At 35.9% G+C, this 23,228-nt stretch overlaps 1 protein-coding gene across 3 annotated transcripts in view; it reads right to left on the reverse strand.

The window, feature by feature from the left end:
• Nucleotides 1–154: 154 nt before the first annotated feature.
• Nucleotides 155–23,228, reverse strand: part of LOC149485841 (phosphatase and actin regulator 2) — a 55,988-nt gene continuing 32,914 nt past the window's right edge. For 2 of the 3 annotated variants that reach the window (XM_089699155.1, XM_089699156.1), the window contains 9 exons: nucleotides 13,991–14,098; nucleotides 11,888–12,118; nucleotides 10,679–10,889; nucleotides 10,306–10,338; nucleotides 8,710–8,895; nucleotides 5,686–5,813; nucleotides 5,399–5,538; nucleotides 4,322–4,458; nucleotides 155–3,197 (listed from right to left, as the gene is read on the reverse strand). In XM_089699155.1, coding sequence (XP_089555281.1) covers nucleotides 3,182–3,197; nucleotides 4,322–4,458; nucleotides 5,399–5,538; nucleotides 5,686–5,813; nucleotides 8,710–8,895; nucleotides 10,306–10,338; nucleotides 10,679–10,889; nucleotides 11,888–12,118; nucleotides 13,991–14,098 — 1,190 coding nt within the window. In that variant the 3' untranslated portion in view covers nucleotides 155–3,181. The remainder of the gene's footprint in view (nucleotides 3,198–4,321; nucleotides 4,459–5,398; nucleotides 5,539–5,685; nucleotides 5,814–8,709; nucleotides 8,896–10,305; nucleotides 10,339–10,678; nucleotides 10,890–11,887; nucleotides 12,119–13,990; nucleotides 14,099–23,228) is intronic. The other variant, XM_089699157.1, reaches the window with a different exon arrangement.

Below are 23,228 nucleotides of genomic sequence, written 5' to 3' on the forward strand. Positions count from 1 at the left end.
TTGCTCTCACGGCGCATTAAATTAGCATTTAATTGTTTACGTTGAGTAGGTGTTCCAAAAATGTATAACGAACGAGTTAGGTGGTATTTGTGTTCAGTGAAAATTAAAACAAAGTAGGATACTAAGGAATGTTTATGATTGAAAAACAATCGAGTATAAAATTTAATGTATAATCGTAGTATTTACAAACTTATTGTTATATAAAACAAATAATTGTATGGCTATCATTATACATACTAATTATTACAACATGTCATTAATAATTTATACAAGATTAAAAAATAAAAGCAACAGTAAAACGATTACTGAAGTAAGCATTTCTCATTCCCTCAACAGCACATATCAGTTACTCGCGATATAAGAGGAAATTAAAGAGATTCCATAATTTACATCGTTTAAAATTATATTACACAGATACAAATAAAGAATGTTTATCGATAAAATTTATAAAGTTTATACATCGATAATCCCAACTATCAATTTCGTCGCAGTATGTACATTACTTGACACAGTGTGAATTTTGTTGCACTCAATGTGTAAAATATAGCAACAACCCCAGTACAAATGTTTGCAATCATTATGTCTATTAGAAGGTACAAAAAACTTAAAAAGAAAAACACAAACCAATATAATAATGGTAATTGACAGCACCATATTGCATTTATAAAATAATCATTTAAAAATGTACACAAATTAAGAATTTGCGTGTTAAAATAATATTTAAAAAACCTATAATATTTTAAGAGTAGTCTTATCACATTTTATGGTAAATAAGTATGTGCTTACATACTACTAAGTGATGTGAACCATACCGGTGGCCATATTGCCCCCATATCGCCATAAAGTGTGAATCAATAACGTCACGACACATTCGACCGATAGCAACCTGTGCGTTAACTAGTAACATGAATTTCATTAAGCTTTAGATCTTTGGAAATCTGAACGTCTTATAATAATATCGATAAACACCTACAATTTACCTATATATTATTATTCATTATTGCAAACCTAACAAAATCGTATAGAAAAATAAGTCGTCATTTTGGCTTCCACTTTACCCTAAATGGAATGGTGTCAAGAGTAACCATTATATTAACATTTTCGTTAACCTTTTGCTGTAAAACGTACTGCGTAACATGGAACTATTATTATCCGGTACTTACATTCTAGAGTAAGAACGATTCTCTTATATTCGATTGATACAAAACGAACGATTGATTAATTACTTATAAATGACAATGTCTTTAGAATATTTTATAAAAATATGTGCTCACAAAGTTTAACCACGTTAATATATTTTGGAAGCATTGCTACTCGTTAACACAATCAGCTTTTGAACGAACTCCATTTCTACTTATTAAATTAGTTTTACATGAAAATAAAACAATAATGTTAATCCTTTAAACCAAATCACAATATAACAAAGTCGATAGCATTATTGCTTGTTGGCCAAATAATTTTGATAAGTTACCGTTTAAATATTAAAATAAATAAGAGAATTTATACTAAACAGAATTAATCTCGAAGGCATTAATGATTTAACAGCTACGTTTTAAAAGTTTTAATATTATTTATTTAATATTAATTCCTTTACCGAATAGTTCGTTCAACGTTTGAATTACCTAAACTATACCTAAGCTAGAGCGAATGATGAATAACAATTTGTTCCCGCCGAAGTTTCTAGTGTTGTAAGCTGAAGATAACGAAACTCTGTTGTGATAAACGAGCGTTTCAATGCGTGCAACCAATTGATCTAATCTACGATTCACTATACATCCAATTTAATTTACATTAAGAAACTAACATAATAGGTTACAATACAGATTTGCACGAACGCCGATTTGCAGAACATATCTTTATTGAAATAAGAAAACAAAAGTACGAACTTTCAATTGACGTCATTGAAAAGCTCGTTTACCAGATATATGTGATTGTTGTTGTTTTTTATTCAGCATTGTGCAATTCTTTATAATGTATTATTATAATTAACATTCTTGGTACGAATTTAAATCGTGAAAACAACTCATTACAACACAACAAAACCGAATAACAACAATCTCGAAAAAGTATTTAATACAGAATTGCCCATAACATGAAACTACTTTTTGATCGTATTTAATTTACAATATTTTAAAAGTATGAGTCCGTGAGCGCTACTTTGGAAAATTTTCTAATATTATCAATTAATTTTTACGATAAGTAAATACCTCCATATTTGAGCTCTCGGGTTAAATAAATACGTGAACATTTGGACATCTTGAATTTTTGTTTTTTTGGCAAATTTTATTTTATATTGTGTCTAAATATCTAACGGAAGTGTATGGCAGTAGTGGCACAAGCGTCACGTGAGCTCTTTAACCGCCTCTATTTAAGAAAGCTCGTCAGAACCATACGTATCGACCAAATTTATACAAATCAATTGTGACCAAAAATGGCTGTGAATCAAGAAATAAATATTACACTCGAATCTAGCATAATGACTACGTAGGTAAAAGCTAGCGTAACAAACATCACATTTCTACATAATTCCCTACGATGGATCATCTCACATTTGAACTAAAAAATTCGTAAATCTCACAGAGCTTCATAAACTCAAGAATCTCTCGACCACAATAACCAGTATCACTAACCTTTCACGAAGGTCAATTCAAAGAATGTATAGGTACGCTTAAGATATGCGAACTTAATATAAAAAAATTACAATAATCATAATAAATTGTACTGGACATATCTACGATATAATAATAATAATAGATGATTCATTAAAAGCGGGCATCGCACACGCGGGACGTTCACGAACAACAAAACGTAACATTAAACGATCGTACAACGTAAGTTTAGAATGATCAACACTTTACCGTCGCGTCGCGTTTATTTATTGCATGCGAATCTTCCTAGGTGGGAAGAAGTCAATATAAATACATTAGAATCACAGGTAAGTGTCGCGGCACGCCTCCACTCGCCTCGAGCCACGGGCCGTAGCCGCGGGCTCGCACGTAGCCGTTGTAGCCGCGGGCGCGCATATAGCCGCCGTAGCCGCGGGCGCGCATGTAGCCGTAGCCGCGCGGCGCACGTAGCCGCTGTAGCCGCTACAGCCGCCCGTGGCCGCCGTAGCCGCCCCGAGCCACCTCTAGCCGCGCGCTCCCTCTCCTCTCGCCACTCCGGGGATAAGGCACAGCCGTCATGGTCTATGGAACCTGCGACCAAATACGTTACATTTAGAAACCTCAATAATTTAGATTAATCCCTAATGAAGATTGTTATATCCGCAGAAGATATAATAGTATCATCTTTGAGGTCTATTTCTTCTTTACTTATAATAATTGGCACTAATACAATATCAATGATGAAAAAAATTACAACTTCTTAAAAGCTTTAGACGCGAATTGTACATCCGATAATCTTATTACTATCACACAATTAGTTCAAAGGCATTGTTCATTAACTAATTTCATCACGACCATCTCAACAACTATTCAACTTCTATGAAGGAAGTACAGCTAGCTTAAGTTAAGCTAAAGTCCGGTCGCGGAGCAGAAAGAATTTCGTACAATGACCTCTTTACCTACTGACAGTGGTCACAAACATTTTTGAATGAAGTGCAGTTTACATGAAATATTTGGAGGAGAAAATGTTTTTTACTAATTTGTTAAATAAATGTCCTTTATTCATTTACAATACTTATTAGCTAGTTACATTTTAACTTTTTCAATAACAACGATATATTATATAAAAAAGTGTGCGTGTACACACATAAGAAGTGAAACTTCTTTATGACCTTATTTTTCAAAAATAATTTACTATACAGTACAATATTACAGAAATACGTTAGTCTAACACGCGATTTCGACTTAGGCGGATTTTGATTGAACATAAAGAGTTTGAGGTTTATATTCTCATAAATTTTGAATTCACAAAATCATAATTGAACACCTGACACCAATCAAGCAAACACAAACCTTACGCTCTCAGGTTAAAGGTTTACAATCCCTAAGGACGGCGGTCATTGCACCTGTGCGAGCAAGACACATTATTTTTACAAGGGAGTGACAGTGACAGGTAATAACAGGTTAATGTACGAAATTCTTCCTGCTCCGCGACCGGACTTTAGCTGTACTTAAGCTGCTTAACTTACTACAGAACTTTTTCATTACAAAAAAGGTGATTGAACATCAAAGTGTCTAGTGCCAGTAGTGCCTAGTGCTAATGTGTAAAGTGTGTGCAGTGTATAGTGTATAGTGTTGAAGTGTATAGTGTGTGCAGTGTAAGGTGTTGAAGTGTATAGTGCAAAAGTGTAAAGTGTAGTGTATAGTGTACGCACCTAGTGAGGTGCTTGCTGTCCTCGTGCACGGCCATCTCGGAGCTCTTGAACTCGTTGAGCTCGCGGCGGATGGCGGCCTTGTCGCGCGGCGTCAGGCGCGTCCACGGCTTGTCCGCGCGACGGTCGTAGTCGTGCGCCTGCACAATATACACATGTTTTATTTATTTATTTATTTATAACACTTTATTGCACAAACAAAATTAGGACAAAAATTACATTAAGATACAAAAAGAAGGCATAGTTTGTACAAGAGGCGGCCTTATTGCTAAGCAGCAATCTCTACCAGGCAACCTGATGGGAAAGGAAATGTTATATAACTAGATAGTTAAAAGATAACACACATGATAGTTATAAGCCATCCCTCTTAATTTAGTTTGACGATATTACTTATATTATTGATAAATAATAATCATAAGACTTTTATTTTCTATGCTAGACATAGGCTGCTCTTAAAGCACACCGCTGATATGCGGCTTTTACTTAGAAAATACTGTCATTAATATGTTACATATTTTCGTCTTCTAAACTGTGCTGTTAATGACAGCAACAGAAAAGGAGGTAAATCTTAGGTAGGAGGTAATTACATAATATAATTTTTCTCTATCATCTTTAATCTAAGCAATTTGTAATTTGCAAATAATGAAATTTTATTAGTTTTTGTATATGCCCGTTTTGGGAAATTTAATTCTTTTTGTTTTTGTAAGGTCTGGTATAGCTCACATACTTCTACTATTGATATTGCTGTATAAACAATAGGTTTTGTTACAGACGAACCTGGACATTTTCCACACCTACGTATTACATCTTTGCCATTTACCATAGTACTGAAACCTAACATTTATAGCATTGTTATTACCGCGATTTTTATAGTATTTACTAAGTTTGTATTGCCTTAAGTACCATTTACTCTCTAATAACATATAGATATCCAAACAACAAGGCTAGCCAATCAATTGTATAGCAGTAAATAAACAGTTTGTTTATGTAACAGTATAGATCGTCACAAGTGTAAAGTCCAAACCTAGAGACTGGTCAGTACCGTAACAATGGCACGCTGTGCTCTAAAAATAAACGTACTTGAGTGACTTCAATGTAGTCGCTGAATCGAATAATTTTCTTTTCCTTGAGCTCATCGACGGTGGGTCGAAAACTGAGCTTGCGTAAAAGGTACCGCTTCTTTTCTTCCTTTTGTTTTTTCTCCTCGGCTGGCGATTGACCTATAAAAGAAAACTCGTATTAAAATATTGCTCTATTCAATACACGTAATAATAAACACCAAACATAATATCAGAATAATGACAGTTCTCTATTAAATGCAATACGTTGAAATATGCATAAATTAAAGTAAAAAATAAAATGCTTACTCTTAAGAATGTTCCTTTCTACGAGTTCCTCAGCAGTGGGCCGCATGGACAAACGGCGTATAAGGCGCGCCCCTATCGCCTCCCACGACTCTTGCCTTTCGTGTTCACTCTGCACCACCAGAATATTTCTGCGTACACCATACACAAAACGCATTATAGTTAATCATTATTTAAAGATTTACGTAATATATCGACCTAGTAATGTACATAGAGTCACGCTGCACCAGCGGCAAAACAAATTCGTCACACTTATCTACGAGCACTGGCGACCGTTCGCCGATATAAAATTTGCCAAAGATCACTCGAGGCCGAAAACATGTTAATAATGTACGATTAACACAAACTCTTGGCTAAATCCCAAAAATCCGAAACCTAAACTCGCTTAAATTAATTAACTACGGCAATTTGTACACGTGAAATTTCCATCGTCACTGGAGATCACTCAGTGCTCAGGTACGTCACGGAAGCGCTTCCAAATCATACTCGAAATTTTTCAACGAATACTATCGTACTACTCATGTCTCTTGCATAATACAAACAATGCTCGTGCCAAGAAATAGCAGCAGGAAGTTGGAAAAAAGGAGAGCCCGTATGACGATACGAACTAAAATAAAACTCCCAGGCAGTAGCTGTCAGCGCTCATTGCTCGCGTAGAGCATATACTTTATATTATGTGAGGCGAGCGACGATCAATTAGCGACCTACAACCACTTTAAAATAGACTCATTTATAAGTCACTAGCTACATTTTATACTATACACAAGAATCGCTTCACTTCAATATAAAAGCTTACATTATTAAATTGGAGAAAGCAACCTGTATTTCAGTTTTCTTTTTTAATTGAGTTAAAACTAAAGTTGCAATATGGAGCTAATATTCCGCGCAATACCCGAAATCGTGACTATCAGCTAGTTACATATATTTAAGAGAAATATAAATAAACAATGACTAAAGTGCATAGCAGCTCCGAAGTCATATGGATTTGTCACTCATAACAGTGCCAACAACAGACTCAAATGTTTACAGTTTCATTTTCTACGCAACAATGTCTTTGATATTTAGTAGTATGTTTTTTCTAGATTGTTTTTTAACTTCTCAATATTTTGCACATTTCGATTAGAAGAGTATTTATTTTTAATTACTGCAGAGCTCGATGCAGGAGAAAAAAAAAGTTACGAACTCGTCAAACGCAATTCAGAATTCAGTCGTTAATTTATTTGAGAGATTTTCCTCGCAATATAAATAGGAATTCAATTTTTTGACGCTGTATAACATTAAATTCTGAATATTACGGAGCTTTTCGAGTTGGTGAATGAGTAAACTTTGTTTTTATTAATGCATATGCGCATTAATAAAAACAAAGTTTACTCATTCACCAACTCGAAAAGCTACCACATTTAATAGAAAGAATATACTAGTATAATGTATCTAAACGATTCACAACAAAACTCTCCTCAAATGTGAATTTCACACATTTTCGAAAGTACCCCACATTCACGATGACCCTTATGCTCTATATATTGTAACCCCACCCGTGAAAAAAAATGATTACATACGTCAATCGTCACGTTATAACGTTTCTGTAACACACGCAATGATAGTTACTAGACCTACTTTGCTATTAAGTCACGCATTTAAACTCTCTCGAGTAATCATTGTAGTATTGGCCTTACCATGAGCCCATGCGTTAACTTTATGCGTTGTGTGATCGGAATAAATTACTGATTAATGAGCGTATATCGTTCTGGTCACATAGAATGCTGAATATAATTGTATGCATCGCATTCCAAGGGTTGCAACGACACACGCAAATCTACTCGTCTATCATTTTGCCCACCCAGAGTCATGCACACCTAGCTATTTGGAATAACTCTGGGCACATCGCATTTTTGTAGCTAGGCACTTAAACCATAAAGTTAATTTATTCTGCCATAAGTTTCGTAATATAAATAACCAACTGATGATGAGCTTTTGTACTGTTGGTCACAAGAATGATGTTATTAATTTACATGTCAATCCATATTCATGCACTCATAGGTTCCGAACTATCTAAATAAGAACAGCACGGGCATCTATTCTATTGTTAAGATTCTACATCCCTTTTATACCTCACTATATATAGTATCACTTCTCTGCTGTGATATATTTAATTCCCATAGTCTTATTTATAAGCTATGAATGCGTTCATGTCGTTCAGATCACAAGACAGGTTTATATTAAACCCTCCCTAATCCATACTAATACATATTATAAATGCGAAAGTAACTCTGTCTGTCTGTCTGTCACTCAATCACGCCTTAACTACTTAACAAATTTGCATGAAATTTGGTATAGAGATATTTTGATACCCGAGAAAGGACATAGGCTACTTTTTACCCCGGGAAATAGGATAGGTTTTATCCCGGAAATCCCATGGGAACGGGAACTATACGGGTTTTTCTTTGATTGCGCGGGCGAAGCTGCGGGTGGAAAGCTAGTAGTTAATATCTCTTAAAAATTAAAATACACATTACCAACCGCTTATTCACTGAATTGAGTAGTATACACTGAACTATCTATATAGTTCTTCAAATTCTACTCAATATTATAAACGTGAAAGTTTGTGAGGATGGATGGATGTTTGTTATTATTTCACGCAAATACCTCTGAACTGATTACTATGAAGTTTGGTATGTAGGTAGCTAAAGATCCAGAATAAAACATAACTACTTTTTATCCCGGAAATCCCAAAGGACCGGAAAAAATGCGGATTTTTCTTTGAAAACGCGGGCAGAAATGTAGTTATGCTCATAAATATTGACCGCCTCCTTGGTACAGTGGTTGACGCGTGAGCGTAGAACCGAGGGGTCCTGGGTTCGATTCCCGGTGGAGACGAAGAAAAAAAAATGTCTCGGTCTGGCAGGACACAGAAGGCCACCTACTTGTCCCTAAAGAAAATCGATCAGTGAAACAGATGTATGAATAATGCATCTGCCCCTTACCCCACTACGGGGACACGGGACTTCACTTTTCATAATATATTACCTGTTAATCAGCTCCTGCCTATCGGGGCGCAGCGCCAGCTTGATGTTGAGGCTCTCCTTGCGCGCCAGCTTGGCGGCCACGCGCTCCGACTCGCTCGCGCACTCGTCCCGGTACTCCGCCGCGCCCTCCCACGGCCGCGCGTTCTCCTTGTTCTCCAGCGCGTTGCCCATGCGCACCGGCCGGCTACTGTACAACCGAATGTGGACTTTATTGTATTGTACATTGGGAGTATATTCGTTTGATGATCGTATGGCATGGTTATTTGTAGTTACATAACATGGTTATACTTTTAGCACAAAAACAAATTACGTATTTACAAGTTTAGTACTTTAATTTTTTGACTTCATTCTTCATATTTATATGTGAACGGTGTCGAATGTCGATACAAGTTTATATCATTATTTTTAAAACAGACAAATATACATACAAATGACAATTATTAGTGAAATGGATATAGTCGATGGTGCTGATTAATATTAATTAGTCATTCATTCGTGCTTTATTTAAACATTGACAAATCTACAAAATACGACAGAGACGCACATAGATTCATAATATGTATAATTGTTCTGTATGTTTGATATTATGCCTTGGTTAATCAATATTTGTTTCCAAACAAGTTGAATTTTACACGTGAATAAGGAGATACTGTTGGCTAAGAAGGAATAAAGAGAGGCAAGAAATATAGCTGATTTATTTTTATGGTATATACTATGCAAATATGTCAATTTACAGAAGTGGTTGCCATGCAGAAGTTTTGCGATCCTAATCTTAAAATAGGCAAGTTATCCCATAGAAACATTTATATATTGAACAATCGATGTATTACAAGTATCCCCATTATAGTACAAACTTATTTCTACTGAAAGGACTACGACATTGCATTCACAATACAATTAAAGCATTGCGCTTTATACACATACATGCAAGACTGGTCAACATTTATTGGACTCTGTAAAACAAACAACGATAGCATATTCGCGCTGGCGTCTATCTAGGTCGGATTACTAATTTGTGTCGTAATATCTATTGCTCCTATGCGCTGTATGTGTTGTGTACATTGCTATAGTTTTTGTGAATTAGTAACTGTATATCACGGGTGATAAGCATGATGGTTAGTGTCGTGTGATACTTGTAGGTGAAGTTTGAAAATTGTCCGGATCTATCCTGAGAGGATTTCGTCTAGGTACACAATGCAAATCAAAAACTTTCTGTGAATGCAAAACGATAGAAAATGATATTGTTATTTAAAAGTTGTATTAACTATTTTCGGTAAATTAAATTATAACAAATCACAATTCCAAGAATTGAAAGTAGTTTGCATTCCATATGTCTAAACGTTACATTATGTTTATTGTAACACGCGAGCCAAAAAAAGTTTCGAGTTGCACCGTGCGAGTATTGTCCAATACGCAAGACGGAGTTGGCACAATTTCAAGCTTCAGTCAAGAGCGGTTCAGTTAATTCAGTAATTATCGAGTCACAAATGAGTCGGAAGCGTGCAATGCACGATGCATGGCGGAGGCGAAGCGGACCGTCGGGAGGTCGGTACGTGAGGGATGGTCGACAACACTGACATAACGAGAGAGCTGTTACCATATACGGATCCTCGGTTTCGGCGGCGGCCTTCTGCGCGCCACCAAGTGATGGAATAAAACGAATTGTCACAATTAAACAACCAATCACACACATATACAATACAATTTCGATATACAATTGCACATAAATCGATCTAATGCACGTTTCGAAATTTCAATTTATTTATACATCCATCACGGGCGGCCGTCGAATAAAAATGTAGGGCATTCATTCACTTCTACGTTATCGTCGTGAAGCCATAGCGTTAGCTTTTAACAGCCTCATTTCCTACCAATTGAATACAAATACCAAGAATGTGTCGACTGTGCATTAAAGACAATATTTGAAGGTTAATTATTATCAAATTTAACGTAATAAATAGTATACTGACTTGAAGCTAGCATGATGGTGGTCCTGTCGTGGCGCGAGCGGGGTGGCGAGGGGCGTGGGCGCGGGCGAGTTGCTCTGCGCGGGCCGCTTCTTGAGCGCGGACTTGAGCGGCACCGCGTTGAAGATCGGCTCCTTGGGCGGGATCTCCTCCACGCGCGTCGTGTCCGCCGCCGGCTCGGGCTCGTCCTCCTCTTGGTCGTCTTCATCTTCCGCTGTTGATGTTCATTCATATCATACTGATTACATGTCTATTTATAGCATTTCATTTGTATAAGAATAATAGCTGATACAACAAACGTTGTTTACGCGCTAATTGGCAAACTTCTTCTTCTTAATTCTTTTAAATTGAAGATTTAGCAAAATCGGTCCTTGTGTTCGCATGATGTAGTGACCAAAAGATTCCTTTTTCATATAATAGATTTTTATTAGCCAAGACTATACTAAATAGGTATTTTTAACGAGTAACTATGAAACAATATCTAAATGTAAATAAGTTACTCAGGCTGAGTTTAAGAGATTATAGATTCGTAAAAACGTAAACAAACTCAAGGGAAGTAGATAAAGTTAAGACAGTCATCAAGCGAAAGGTAAAAAAAAGAATGCTGAATTTTTTATCTAATCAGTCCGATTATGCTTAGTAGGCCGGAAACATTCTTGTTAAACATTCCAAAATACATCATTAGTCATTATGCTCAACCAGACGAAAAGTACATTATGAACATTCCATACATATAATTATTAGATTGAAATTTTGTATTTTTTACAAACTCTAGTTAGTAAGTAATGTATTTTTGTATTTTATTAGCTTTCTAATTATATCTTTCTACGGGATTAAAATTTGGTTTTCATTTTTAATTATTAATCTTATACTGAATAAACTAAATCTATTCAATAAGTTTCAAAACGTGCGATTTAAGCCGGTCAAAATTATTCGTTAATAATTTAATTTAATTATACGCGACAACAATACGAACACATACCTACTTCTCGAACAAAATTATCATCTTGTTTATTGAACTTTTTACGATTTGTTGTTAATTGAATTGGTGTAATTTAAATGTAATTTACCAACACGTGTAAACATAGTGCGTATGAACTCGTATGTTAACCGTACAAATGTATATGTCATCCTCATCCTCATCCTTATTTTCATTTTAATTTTGATATGTGTGTTTGATATGTGCCTACACCATGTGAATATAATACTCACAATCGGACAGCGTGTGCGTGCCGGGGTGGCCAGGGTGTCCGGGATGGCCGGTATGCGCAGGGTGCGGGTGGTGCGCGTGATGGTGCCGCGTGGGGCTCGGCGAGCTGAACATCGGTGGTGGCGGTATCGGCCCGATCTCCGACACCGCTATCGGCGGCTCCGGCAGCTCCGACAGCATCAGCTGTTCTTCCGAGCCGCCGTCCGTGCCGTCGCTCCCGCCGCCGTAGCTAGCTGGAAACGACAATGCGCGCTTGTAATGTCTCAATAACGGTGTCTAAAAATATATTTACGATATATTATCAAAGCTGCATTTAATGTAAATTGTAATGTAGAGTTGTTAATGCTTGCATTGAATATTATTTTAAAGTACCTATATTATGTTGAGCGTAATAACTTACAATACTTGCGTGTTCAAAAAATAGCATAAAATGACAAAATAGCACAAATATTATTTTATCAATCAAGGTGAACTTTAATATGATTGTACTTCTAGTAGCTTAATTCTGTATGCATAGAGTAAAACTTTTCGAGATCACTTTTTATGTGTCAAAATATTATGTATTGTCATCCACCTACATTTATAACATAAATCCCTACAAAATAATCTAACAAAGCGACTCATGAATAATTGTACTTGAAGATTTGCGTCGTTATTACAACTTTACTGTTTTGAATTTAAAATATTCAAACCCACGCAAAAACGTTTAACCCAAATCCCTAAAATGAAAGCCACTCAAATCAGTTCGCTAAAATTGTGCTCATTTCTAACTTTTATAAAATATTTAAAAGTAAAGCGCGTCATGTTTTTCATAAAACTTTCATCCACGATCTTGAGATTGACATTTTTATTTTGAAAATTAGAGTACCTAGAATCTAAAATCTGGATCAATTAGCCTACAAATATACCCCTTTTATTGTGTTATTAAACATGAGATAAGTTTACTAAAAAATCAAAATAATATACTCTTTTAGTTTCGCATATGTAAGAAGAGTATTAAGTACCTACTACTATCAAAAAATAAAACCGGCCAAGTGCGAGTCGGGCTCGCGCACAAAGGGTTCCGTAGCAGCAAATATAATAAATTACAGTTAAATCAACCTATCTCAAAAACTATAAGAGATACTTTGATCAAACCAAAAATCGTTGAAAGAGTTAATTAGCATGCATCACCTCTATTTTTTTTAGAATTTTATACCCCGTAGTTATAAAAATAGAGGGGGGGGGACATACTTTTTACGACTTTGAGAGCTGATATCTCAAAAACCGTTCACTTTAAGAAAAATGTTTTTTAGAAAACTTTATATCATTTTAAAAGACCTTTCCATTGATACCCCACACGGGTATGTACATCGAAAAAAAAAATTTCATCCCTCAGTTACATGTATGGGGGGCCCCACCCCCAATTCTTTTTTTTACTATTTAGTGTCATATTTTTGTAGCGGTTCATACAACACATATTCCCATCAAATTTCATCACTGTAGTACTTATAGTTTCCGAGTAAATCGGCTGTGACAGACGGACAGACGGACAGACGGACAGACGGACATGACGAAACTATAAGGGTTCCGTTTTTGCCATTTTGGCTACGGAACCCTAAAAATCGTGCTCAGTTGGTACTTTGTAAGTCATTACCTTTTTTAACAACAAAGGTGGTACATTACTTAATACATACGTAAACGTACACATTATTAAAACAAAGTAACAAGAAAACATTCGAGAACGTTATTACACGTTACTAAGAGACCTTGGAGACGTGCCAGGATTCCTCACTGCTTATTACCTTACTTAGGATAGACATTAATCCCGGGCCTAAATTGAATTTTTCCTAGACCTTGAAAGTAATTAGGGCAGTAATGGACGTATAAGAGTAATATCGCACTCACTTTAATAAAAAAAATATTGGTTTTAATTAAGTTGTAGTAGTTTGTAAGTGATATTCAGTAAAATTTATTGGCAACATTTTTTCTTAGTAGATATTCAATATCAAGAAGATGCATGTTATATATCACCAGCATCAGCATTAAGTAGGCAGGTACATTCCTTACTGATTTCCTTAAACGAGTAGATAATAATTATCTTGTAATAATGAGTAATGACTCACCGTCCCCTTGATAGCATATCCGCCTCGGAAGCTTGCCGGCCGTCAGAGAGTTTGGTCTCTCCGGTCTTACTAGCTCACCTCCATTTTCCAATTTGTCTTTCTTTGGTTCTGTAACAAATTAAATATTTCACATAACTCGTATTAAACAACTAGTTTTCCTATAGTCCTATTTATAGTTTCCTAAATAGTTAACAATATTCCAAGTGTTTGCCAGAAGTCGTATTTGTATTTACGAACATTCATGTGCGCTTACTGGCATTCCATTCCAGTTTAAGCGACGTTTAAAACGCTTCTTTATAAAAATAGTCTACTTTCATGCGACAACTGGAATGAGTGAAGAACGTCGTTAACGTGTTTCTCGTACGGTGTCTAAGAATAGGCGATAGTCAAATGACGGTTTCTGTTGTAAAACGCGGTTCTCATTCATTGCTGGCGCCGCCATTTAGCGACCTTGACAGCTTGGAATATTATAAATAACTGACGCATCCTGACTGAGTTGCGACTTGCGACTGTTCGTATCCGGAGAATTCCAAACAGGACATTGAGCTGCTTAATAAATATGAACTTATTTATCCATTAAACAATAAGCTATAACAAGGTATCTAAACTTTTATTTGCAATATCATCTATTTGAAAACTTTCACTCAAAAGATTTTCTACTTCATTGCGGATTGACAACATTGCTGTATGGAGCAATACGAAATAGCATCAACAAGTTATTTATCTATTTTGCGACCCACTATGTATATTTTGTTGCATAAACTAATATGTCGACACAAACATTACACTAGAATTTATTAGCAATACGAATACTAACATTTCTGCATGAATTTCACATTCATGATAAAAATGCTATTTGTGAATTAATACTTGAGGCTCGTATAACCTTCAGGCTTCAGACTTATTCTAATCGTATAGGTATAAATAATAAAAGGTCAACAAGGAGGAGAGTGGTTTAAGGTCAAAGCATTCATTATCATCAATGTTTAACTTGAAGTTACCATAAAGAACCAAGCACACGGAACATATTGTATTTGAATAAAGTATATCAATAACTGGGAGAGAGCGTCGTCACTTCTGGCTACATTTGAGCAGATCGCGATAAAACGATGTGCAGTTTTACAGGCTGAGAGGGAGAGCATACTTGAGATCCGATTGCGATCGATGCGGCCGCCCTTGGCCAAGCCACCCTCATCCGAGGACATCGAACGCTGCAGCGTTATGTAACACTATCGAGACTCGTGTACGACATTCTAACATTGTTTATCATAAACAGTTTAAAAGATAAAAGGTCAGAGTCGAAATATTATGAATGTATTTCAATTTTTAACTAAGGGCATACATTATTTGAAATCCTACTAATTGTAAAATTGTCGCTTAGAAACAATAAGGTAGATAACTTTTTTATTACAATATTGAAACAGGAAACGAAGCAAAAGTTAGAAGATCATTAACAACTTTATTGGATGAATATCACAAAAACTTTCTCGTTACAAGAACAGGAAACGAAAACATCAATGTCAATACATCAACTCCGAAGGCCACAAACAAACGAGTAACCGTGACGTAATTACTGAAATATGCCAATGGCACGAAATATAGGCTAGAAGATCTCATCCAGCAATAGATACAAACAATGTCAAGAGTACACATCTTGCTAATGTGCTCACACCGTACTCGTTTAACTCATCGCCAACCAATCGATGTGATCAAATTTACATAATAATGTGTATTACAATACTCTAAGCAGTTATCATGATACTCTTATACATTTTCGCCTACTGAACACTAGACATTTTTTCGTTCGTTTCTATTTTCGTGGTTCGTGAATTTATGATAACTATTTAACGCTGTTATGAATTTACAACTTTTATTGATCAATTAATACGTTTTTAAATAATATATTATTTGGTGAATTAAAAAAAAAGGATTTTTGACACTAAAAAATGGAGACAAAAATAAATTAAATTAAAACCAAATAGACATAACTAGGTCGACACTGTCCACGCGTGGAATTTATCCAACGATGTTAAAAGATGCTGTGACGAAGGGTATGTGGGCGTAGCCCGAGTCGAACGGCTCCGAATAGTCATTTATTTTTTTAATATTCACCAAAAATTCACACTTCTTTGTTTATATTCATTTGAATACTTTTTACATGGTTTTTTATCTATATATTTAATTATCATAAACTCAAAGTACCCTGGATGTAAAATAACGAATATGTTTTAAACAAAACAAACTTCTTTATTTTTTATGTTTTGTATCTTTCATCGCCGTCCTCTAAATGGGCAGTGACACGTCCCACATCACCGTCGTTTATCTAGGCATCATTTCTTAACAAGAGGTAAATGTTCATTTAAAAAGAAAAAACTCATATTCAGAGTCATTGTTTAGCCGTTGTTAAAAGACATTTAGAAAATGAGACATTATAAATGCTATTGTTCTCCACGATATTAATATTGCGCTTTTAAATAAGCACACTACAATAAGAACATCAAAACGTTATTCTAGGTTATTGTAGTGACAACAAAAGGCATTAATAGAGCGTTTATATCGAGAGCAGCAGAGGCAGAGTCGGAAGCTCGGTGCTGGGTCAAGGGCGCAGTGGCCGCGACCGGCGGCCCTCACGCCAGTATATACCCAACATTCCCTGAATTATTTCGCTCAACTATGTCCTTTGTACAGCCTCTGCTTGAATTTCAATTATATGTTCTCAAAGTGAACATTCATATCGTACCCGTTAAATTAAAATACGTTTGCAATGTAGTAATATCATACTTTTTAAATAATTATTTTATAATGAATAATAATCGAAATGATTCTGTAAAAAATGTAGCTCTATTTTATCAAATCATAAATGATATATCTACTGAGGATACATATTTTATAACAGTGCGTCAATTGACTTGAGCATAGATCGATTAGAAAATATATTTTGATGAATAATGGGTATGGAATGTATTTGAATCGAGTGTGCATTTATAATAGCGTATTGCGTGTTTAGTATATACGGCACACCTCGTAAGTATGGGTACGTCGCAAATAGTTTTACGAGGTCAATCAGTGTCTCTTTTGCTTGTTATTGGTCTATAACCAAATACCTTATAACAAATAAATAATTCTATTATAAACCGCGTCTCGATTTCAAGTTTCGTGAGAGCTTTTGAAACTTTGCAATGTATTAAAAAGGCTTTCAATATTAAATGGCATACGAAGCTAGTTGAACGAACGGTGAATGAGAATTTATGATACCAACACCAAGCTAAAGTTTTGAAAGGTATATGCGGTGAGGGTGTGGGTGGGCCTCACGACTGAGGTTCTGAACATGAATATGTTATTGCAGTAAGTATACGAGAATCACAGAGTTATAATAATATAATATTATTAATTAATTATTCAAAACACAATGTTAGTCATGTTCTACTTAATCAAATAAAAAAAAATCATTATTATTAAATATTGAATAAAATCGAGGTATAAATTATCTTTAGTTCATAAAAGAAAATGATAATGAAGTAATGCATAATAAAAAAGAGAGAGTAATTTTGTGGTTTATTTTCTGAATGTAAACATGGTCTAGATGCTCGAGCAAATAATATTTTCTAAAGTATTGAAAAGAGAGTCTATTCTAAAGCATAGAAGTGACATTAAATAAGTTTGAAGAGCTACAGGTAAATATTCACTAGTGAGATTCGAATGAAGAGCCGAGTGCAGCAGTGGTGCATACGTGCATCGTGGTGAAGGTGATGGGTACCATTGGTGCGCGCGAAGAGCGTGAGGTTAGAGGAGTGTCTGGGCACGGGGGACTTGCGGCGCACGTAGTAGTGGTCGTGCCGCTGCGGCGGCGGCGGCGGAACGAACGGGGGCGGCGGCGGCAGGCGCGTAGGCCTCCGCCTCGCGCCGCCCGCGAAGGCATCCATGGCGGCGAGCGTCCCGACGTCGCTCATGCTCGCGTCGCGCTCACGGCTGGAAGACTGCGGCCGACGGCGGATCGTTACCCCGCGCCCTCCCCGTCCTCGCTGCTAGCACGGCTCCGCGCGCGCTCTTCGATCGCCGCCCGCCCTGCGCGCTCTAACCGCCCACGCGTCGCCGAGCTTTGTTTTGCATTTTTAATTTAACGCCATTCATCTCGCGCTTGTGTTAACGCGAACCAAAAAAAACTAGCAACGGTATGCTTATCAGAGTTCAGTGACCTGTATTCACTTGTATATGAACTGAATACCCGATTCAAGTCTTACAAACGACACTTAACTCTCTCGCGGTCGACTCTTCATCTTCGTTTCTTCAATAAAAAGGGAATAGGAAATGAATCTTTTTCCTGTTCGACCAATCTAAACTAAACGATAAATATGGCACATAATGCTTTAAACTTGAAAATGGAAATGAAAATTATAATAGAATATTTCTGAAAAGTTTATTATTAAACCGGCAAAAGTTTCTAAGTAGCCGGTCATTATACGATTATTCCTTTCAGTGTTGAATTTATGAGCATGTGCTTAGATCAATGACCCGGATTTCGTCCTTGAGAAACTTTGTAGGATATTCAAAGAGCATCGCGGTACGGTCGACATAAAGACTAAATCACGGGCCGTTATTCCTCTTTACCATTTTATCTTATTGTCTGTATGTGCGTCGACTGTGTCATACGAAATTAGCAACATTCCACGCATTTCTTTACGGAGTTAATTGAAATTCTTAGACTTTAAACGACTGGCCATTTTATTTTATGTTCTGTACAAATACAAGGTTGCACCCGCAGTTATAATATTATGAAAATTGAAAGATATATTATTTAACCAATATTATAATTTATAACGACTGGTTTTAACAAAAAAAAATGGCATTTGATTAGCCTTCCGGCACCTGTATGGAAATTTATATATTTTTGACATTATCACGCGAATTGAGATGCAATTTCGGGTTCTATTGGGGTTCATTTGAATTTTAAAGTCCTTAAAATATCAACAAATTACAAATTTAACAATTACTGAAATCATGATGTACCCAAAATGATAAAAGGTAATAAATATCATTGGATATGACTACAGCTTAAGTAACATGGAGTGTTTACAATTTACATATACTATCCATAATTTAAATATTCTACTCATCTTTAAAATTACTTAACCCAATTTCATGCAATCTATATGAAAAAGGGAAAATTTATTAAAACGAAGCAAACAAATTAGCGTGCACTTATTTCGGGATATCCATTCATGCAACAATTATTCTTGGCGTACAATTAATATTCTTGATATGTGTGAAACTGTAACTTCGATACAGTTATGAGCGCAACTACATGTGCAATATGAATAATAATAATTGTAAACACAGCCAGGAATAAGCGTCATCCTCCCACGCGTAACGATATCTACTCCCACATCTGCACCCATACTGTGACGTCAGGATCCAAGTGCAATCATGATTAACTCCAGTAATATTCACGTCATATATTCACGCCAGTACTTTGCATGCAAGTTGAGAAGCATGCAGTGCTATTATCGCAGATATAATTATTATACTCTACATTGAAAAACGCTAAAGAAAAATGCGTGAGTTTCAATTAGATTATTGTGGTGATATCGAAGTATAGTTTAGATATTAACAGTATATTTTTTTTAAGTATATATTGCACTCCTCATAAGCGAAGCGTTGAGGTGGGTACTACTGTCACTTCGCGCAAAACATCTGATTTTTCAAACTTAAAATGTCTTTATGTATCATACATTGCACTTGTAAGATAATACATACACACACATATTAAGAAAAAACACTATTTTTAACATTCATGATATTTTTGATGCCATTTTTGATATTTAAACTAGTTAAAAAACAGTTTAAAAAAGTTCTGTCTCGGACGTCCGTGTGTCTGTATGTGCGGAGGATTTTCTTGTTAACACGATAGCGACCGAAATACTTTACTTATCGAGTCTTTTTTTTTCTCTTACGCTTGAGTATGCTCAGGAATAGAACCCTTTCATTTTTCAGGGTCTGATTCGATGTGGTTTAATTGTTATTAAATAAACAAAAATAATAATTAATAAATAATTATTAAAAAAAATTATGAGGCGTGCACTTTTGGATTTTCCAAACTATTTTATTATTTTTACGAGTGCCACTCATTGCGGACATAGTAGGTACTATTGCTAAATAACATATTTCTTGTATTTTCACATCTTACATTTCGTGAGTGTTCATTGAATTATTTGTGTACCATTATGTTTTAAACAATTTACATACTTAATGGGATTTTTGAACAATCGAAATTTAGTGTTTATATAATTTTAATATAAGATATTCATAGTAATGTTATACTACTTGTATAACATTTCCCATAAGCCAAAGACTTTAGCGAAGTCTGGATGATCCATGCCATTAAAAATTGCGAATATTCGTATTTATATCAGCGATAAAATGTATGCGACAGTTATTTAGACGCACGAGAATAAGATCTCTTTGCTCATAGCAATCATAGTGTTGTAATTTGTGAGAGTGACGCAAGCAAACAATAGCTAAACAGAAAGTCGCAGATATAATCAATTACTATGATGTGAAAGTGCGTTAGTTGGAAACATTTTAACGTCGCGCGCTATTTGTTAATTGTGCATAATATTGTAACGATCTAGATATAAAATACATAGAACACTGCCAGCTCTGCTCGCTTGCAAGGCACGTCGCCATCTGGTAATTAGTCAAAGCCACCGCACTTACTGCCACCGTTTCGAGCCACATTAATACAACAGATAAGTCGACATTATTCGACTAAAATACGTTCGTAAATTTAACAATGGTATGGTTTTTCAAAATGTCTTATACGAAGATATGTAACGTAATATTTAGAATTTAGATATAACTAATGTTTTTTAATTGATATTTTATATGATGAAACAAAAATAAAATTTATTTTATGAAATATTTGAGATTTTAGTTCTATTTCAAATTAAAGTCTCTCTTATTTATATGCTCTAGCTGATCGTCATTTTTCACGCAAAGCTGTTGTTTTTTTTTTCGTCATCCACGAGTACAAATTGTGAAAGTACGCTTTAAAGAAGTAAAAGTAAAAAAAAATCGTTTAAAGAATAAAAGGGAATTAGTTACTTAGTACTTTGGATGTATTATTTCTAAATACTAAGAAAAAGTATATTTAAGGATTTACAATGTGGTTTTAAATTTGAGTAAAAAAAATACTATTAAACAGCATAACGGAAAAAGGTTTAAAAACGGATTTTCTAGCTGCATGATTGCATCTAAGCATACAAAATAGAACGCAACAATGTTCGTTTTGATATTTGCATGGTGTGTAAAATATATGCTCTCATATGCATGCATAAAACTTACGCACCTCTCAAGCATGCACAGCCCATGATGTAACCCATCATGGACAGGCGTGCTGCGGGCGGCCGAGGCGGCGGCACGCGCCTGCCGCGCGGAGGCGCTCGCGACACCGCGCCCGCACTCGACAACCGCTTCTTACTTTACCATCCGTTTAAACCGCACGTCACCGTACTCAAACTCTTCAATTTTATAACCTCCTATAACTGCGTTGGTCGCAGTTGCTGCGTTTAATCGCAATTAAAATGTAAAACGTAAAACGCATCTATCTGTATATTTCACAGTTTGTTGGAGCGAGATAAAATCCGGGCACTGGCTGACATTATTTTAATTTATTAATTAAATCCAGGTGAGGGTGGCTTTACTTTAAAACAAGTAGTTCGACTGAATGTACATAACTACAGTTGTGGGACCTCATCGCCGGTGCAACGGGCGCGATCGCGTGCTGAGGCCGGTGTGGATCGATATCGCCCGCAAAGTTCGCGCCTAACGACCCCAAGTCACATACGGTATTTATTTTAAACAGACATCATATTTAACAAAATTACCGAACATATTTTAGGGTTAATTTTCGGACAGAACGTCATATGGTCATGCTTCAAAATGTAATCGAATCGATTTCGCAATTACGACAGGAATTTCATTGTTATTCAAATCCTAATTTCAACGATTGAAATAGCACCTCGCGGAAGACAGTCCAATCAAATCTAATAAACAATAGAAAATCGAAGAAACAAAAAATGCAATATGTTAATTGCGCGAGTTCAATAGTCTTTAGCACAGGAGTGTAATGAATAGTCATAGGGGCTAATCGAGTGGTCGATGCGTGTTTTCGATCGAGAGAGGTTAGGGCAGTGGAGTAGCCGCGGGCTGGCTGGTGGCGGGCGGGCGCGGGCGCGGGCGGGCCAGCACTGAGGCGCGCGCCTCTCGCCACCGCCCCCGCAGCCCGCGCCCTCGATCTAGACTTAGGGCATGTTCTCACTAGGTTGACTGCCTTTATGTTACCAGAGCAAACCCATTACAACATTTATGGCTCTCGATGTGGAGATGCTATCACCTAAAAGGTTACGACTGCCCTTGGCTACCAACTTCTAACGGTTAAATATTCCATAAAGCGTTTCCATAAGTTACTTTTGAATATAAAATATTGTACAAGTCTTATGTTATTCTTTCTCCTGTTCATATAGGTTTTAACAGTTAGTTATGTAAGCATTTTTTATATAATTTCAGGTAATAAGGTAAAAAAGCTCTAATTCTTTCAGGACACTATTTAGGAATCAATTTCAAGTTTCAGTATGAACGCGTCTGTTGTAACTTATCAAATTGAAATAAACCGGTCTCCAAGGATTACGTAAATTCATACATATTACAATTATCAACACGTATAACTTTCATAATATATATATTATACATACATACAATAAGTCACCATTGTAACTTTTTATATTTAGCAAAAGTGTTAAGTGTTACAAAGATTAAAAAGATAAAACCTTTATAAAGTAATGAATTATATCATAACGTAATATAGGATCAATACTCAATTACTGTCATATATAAATACAGGTCACATTTCAGCATTGCGGCAATGACAGGAGCGGGTCAACGCTCGCCGCTCGTCCTGCCGGCAGCCAGGAAACCACTAATTCCCGCCACACTTTTCTCCGCTTCACGAATGCTCACCACGTTCCTATCTTTTTACCATTCCAGTCGGGTAACAGACGATGTCTGCTTCAATGAACTATCTTCAAATCGTTAGATAAGACGAATATCTTTGAAACCCATATTTCATTAACTTATTATTTGTTGTTACTTCGAGACTAATAACATTTTTGAAATTGCTCACTATTTAATCTTTATACTTACAAAAAGTCTAATATATCTCGTATTAAATATTAACAAGGAG

This window comes from Colias philodice, chromosome 9 (assembly GCF_061535455.1).
Source record: "Colias philodice isolate Cphi_HAF_F1 chromosome 9, ilColPhil1 Martin Lab GWU primary, whole genome shotgun sequence".
Lineage (NCBI taxonomy): Eukaryota > Metazoa > Arthropoda > Insecta > Lepidoptera > Pieridae > Colias > Colias philodice.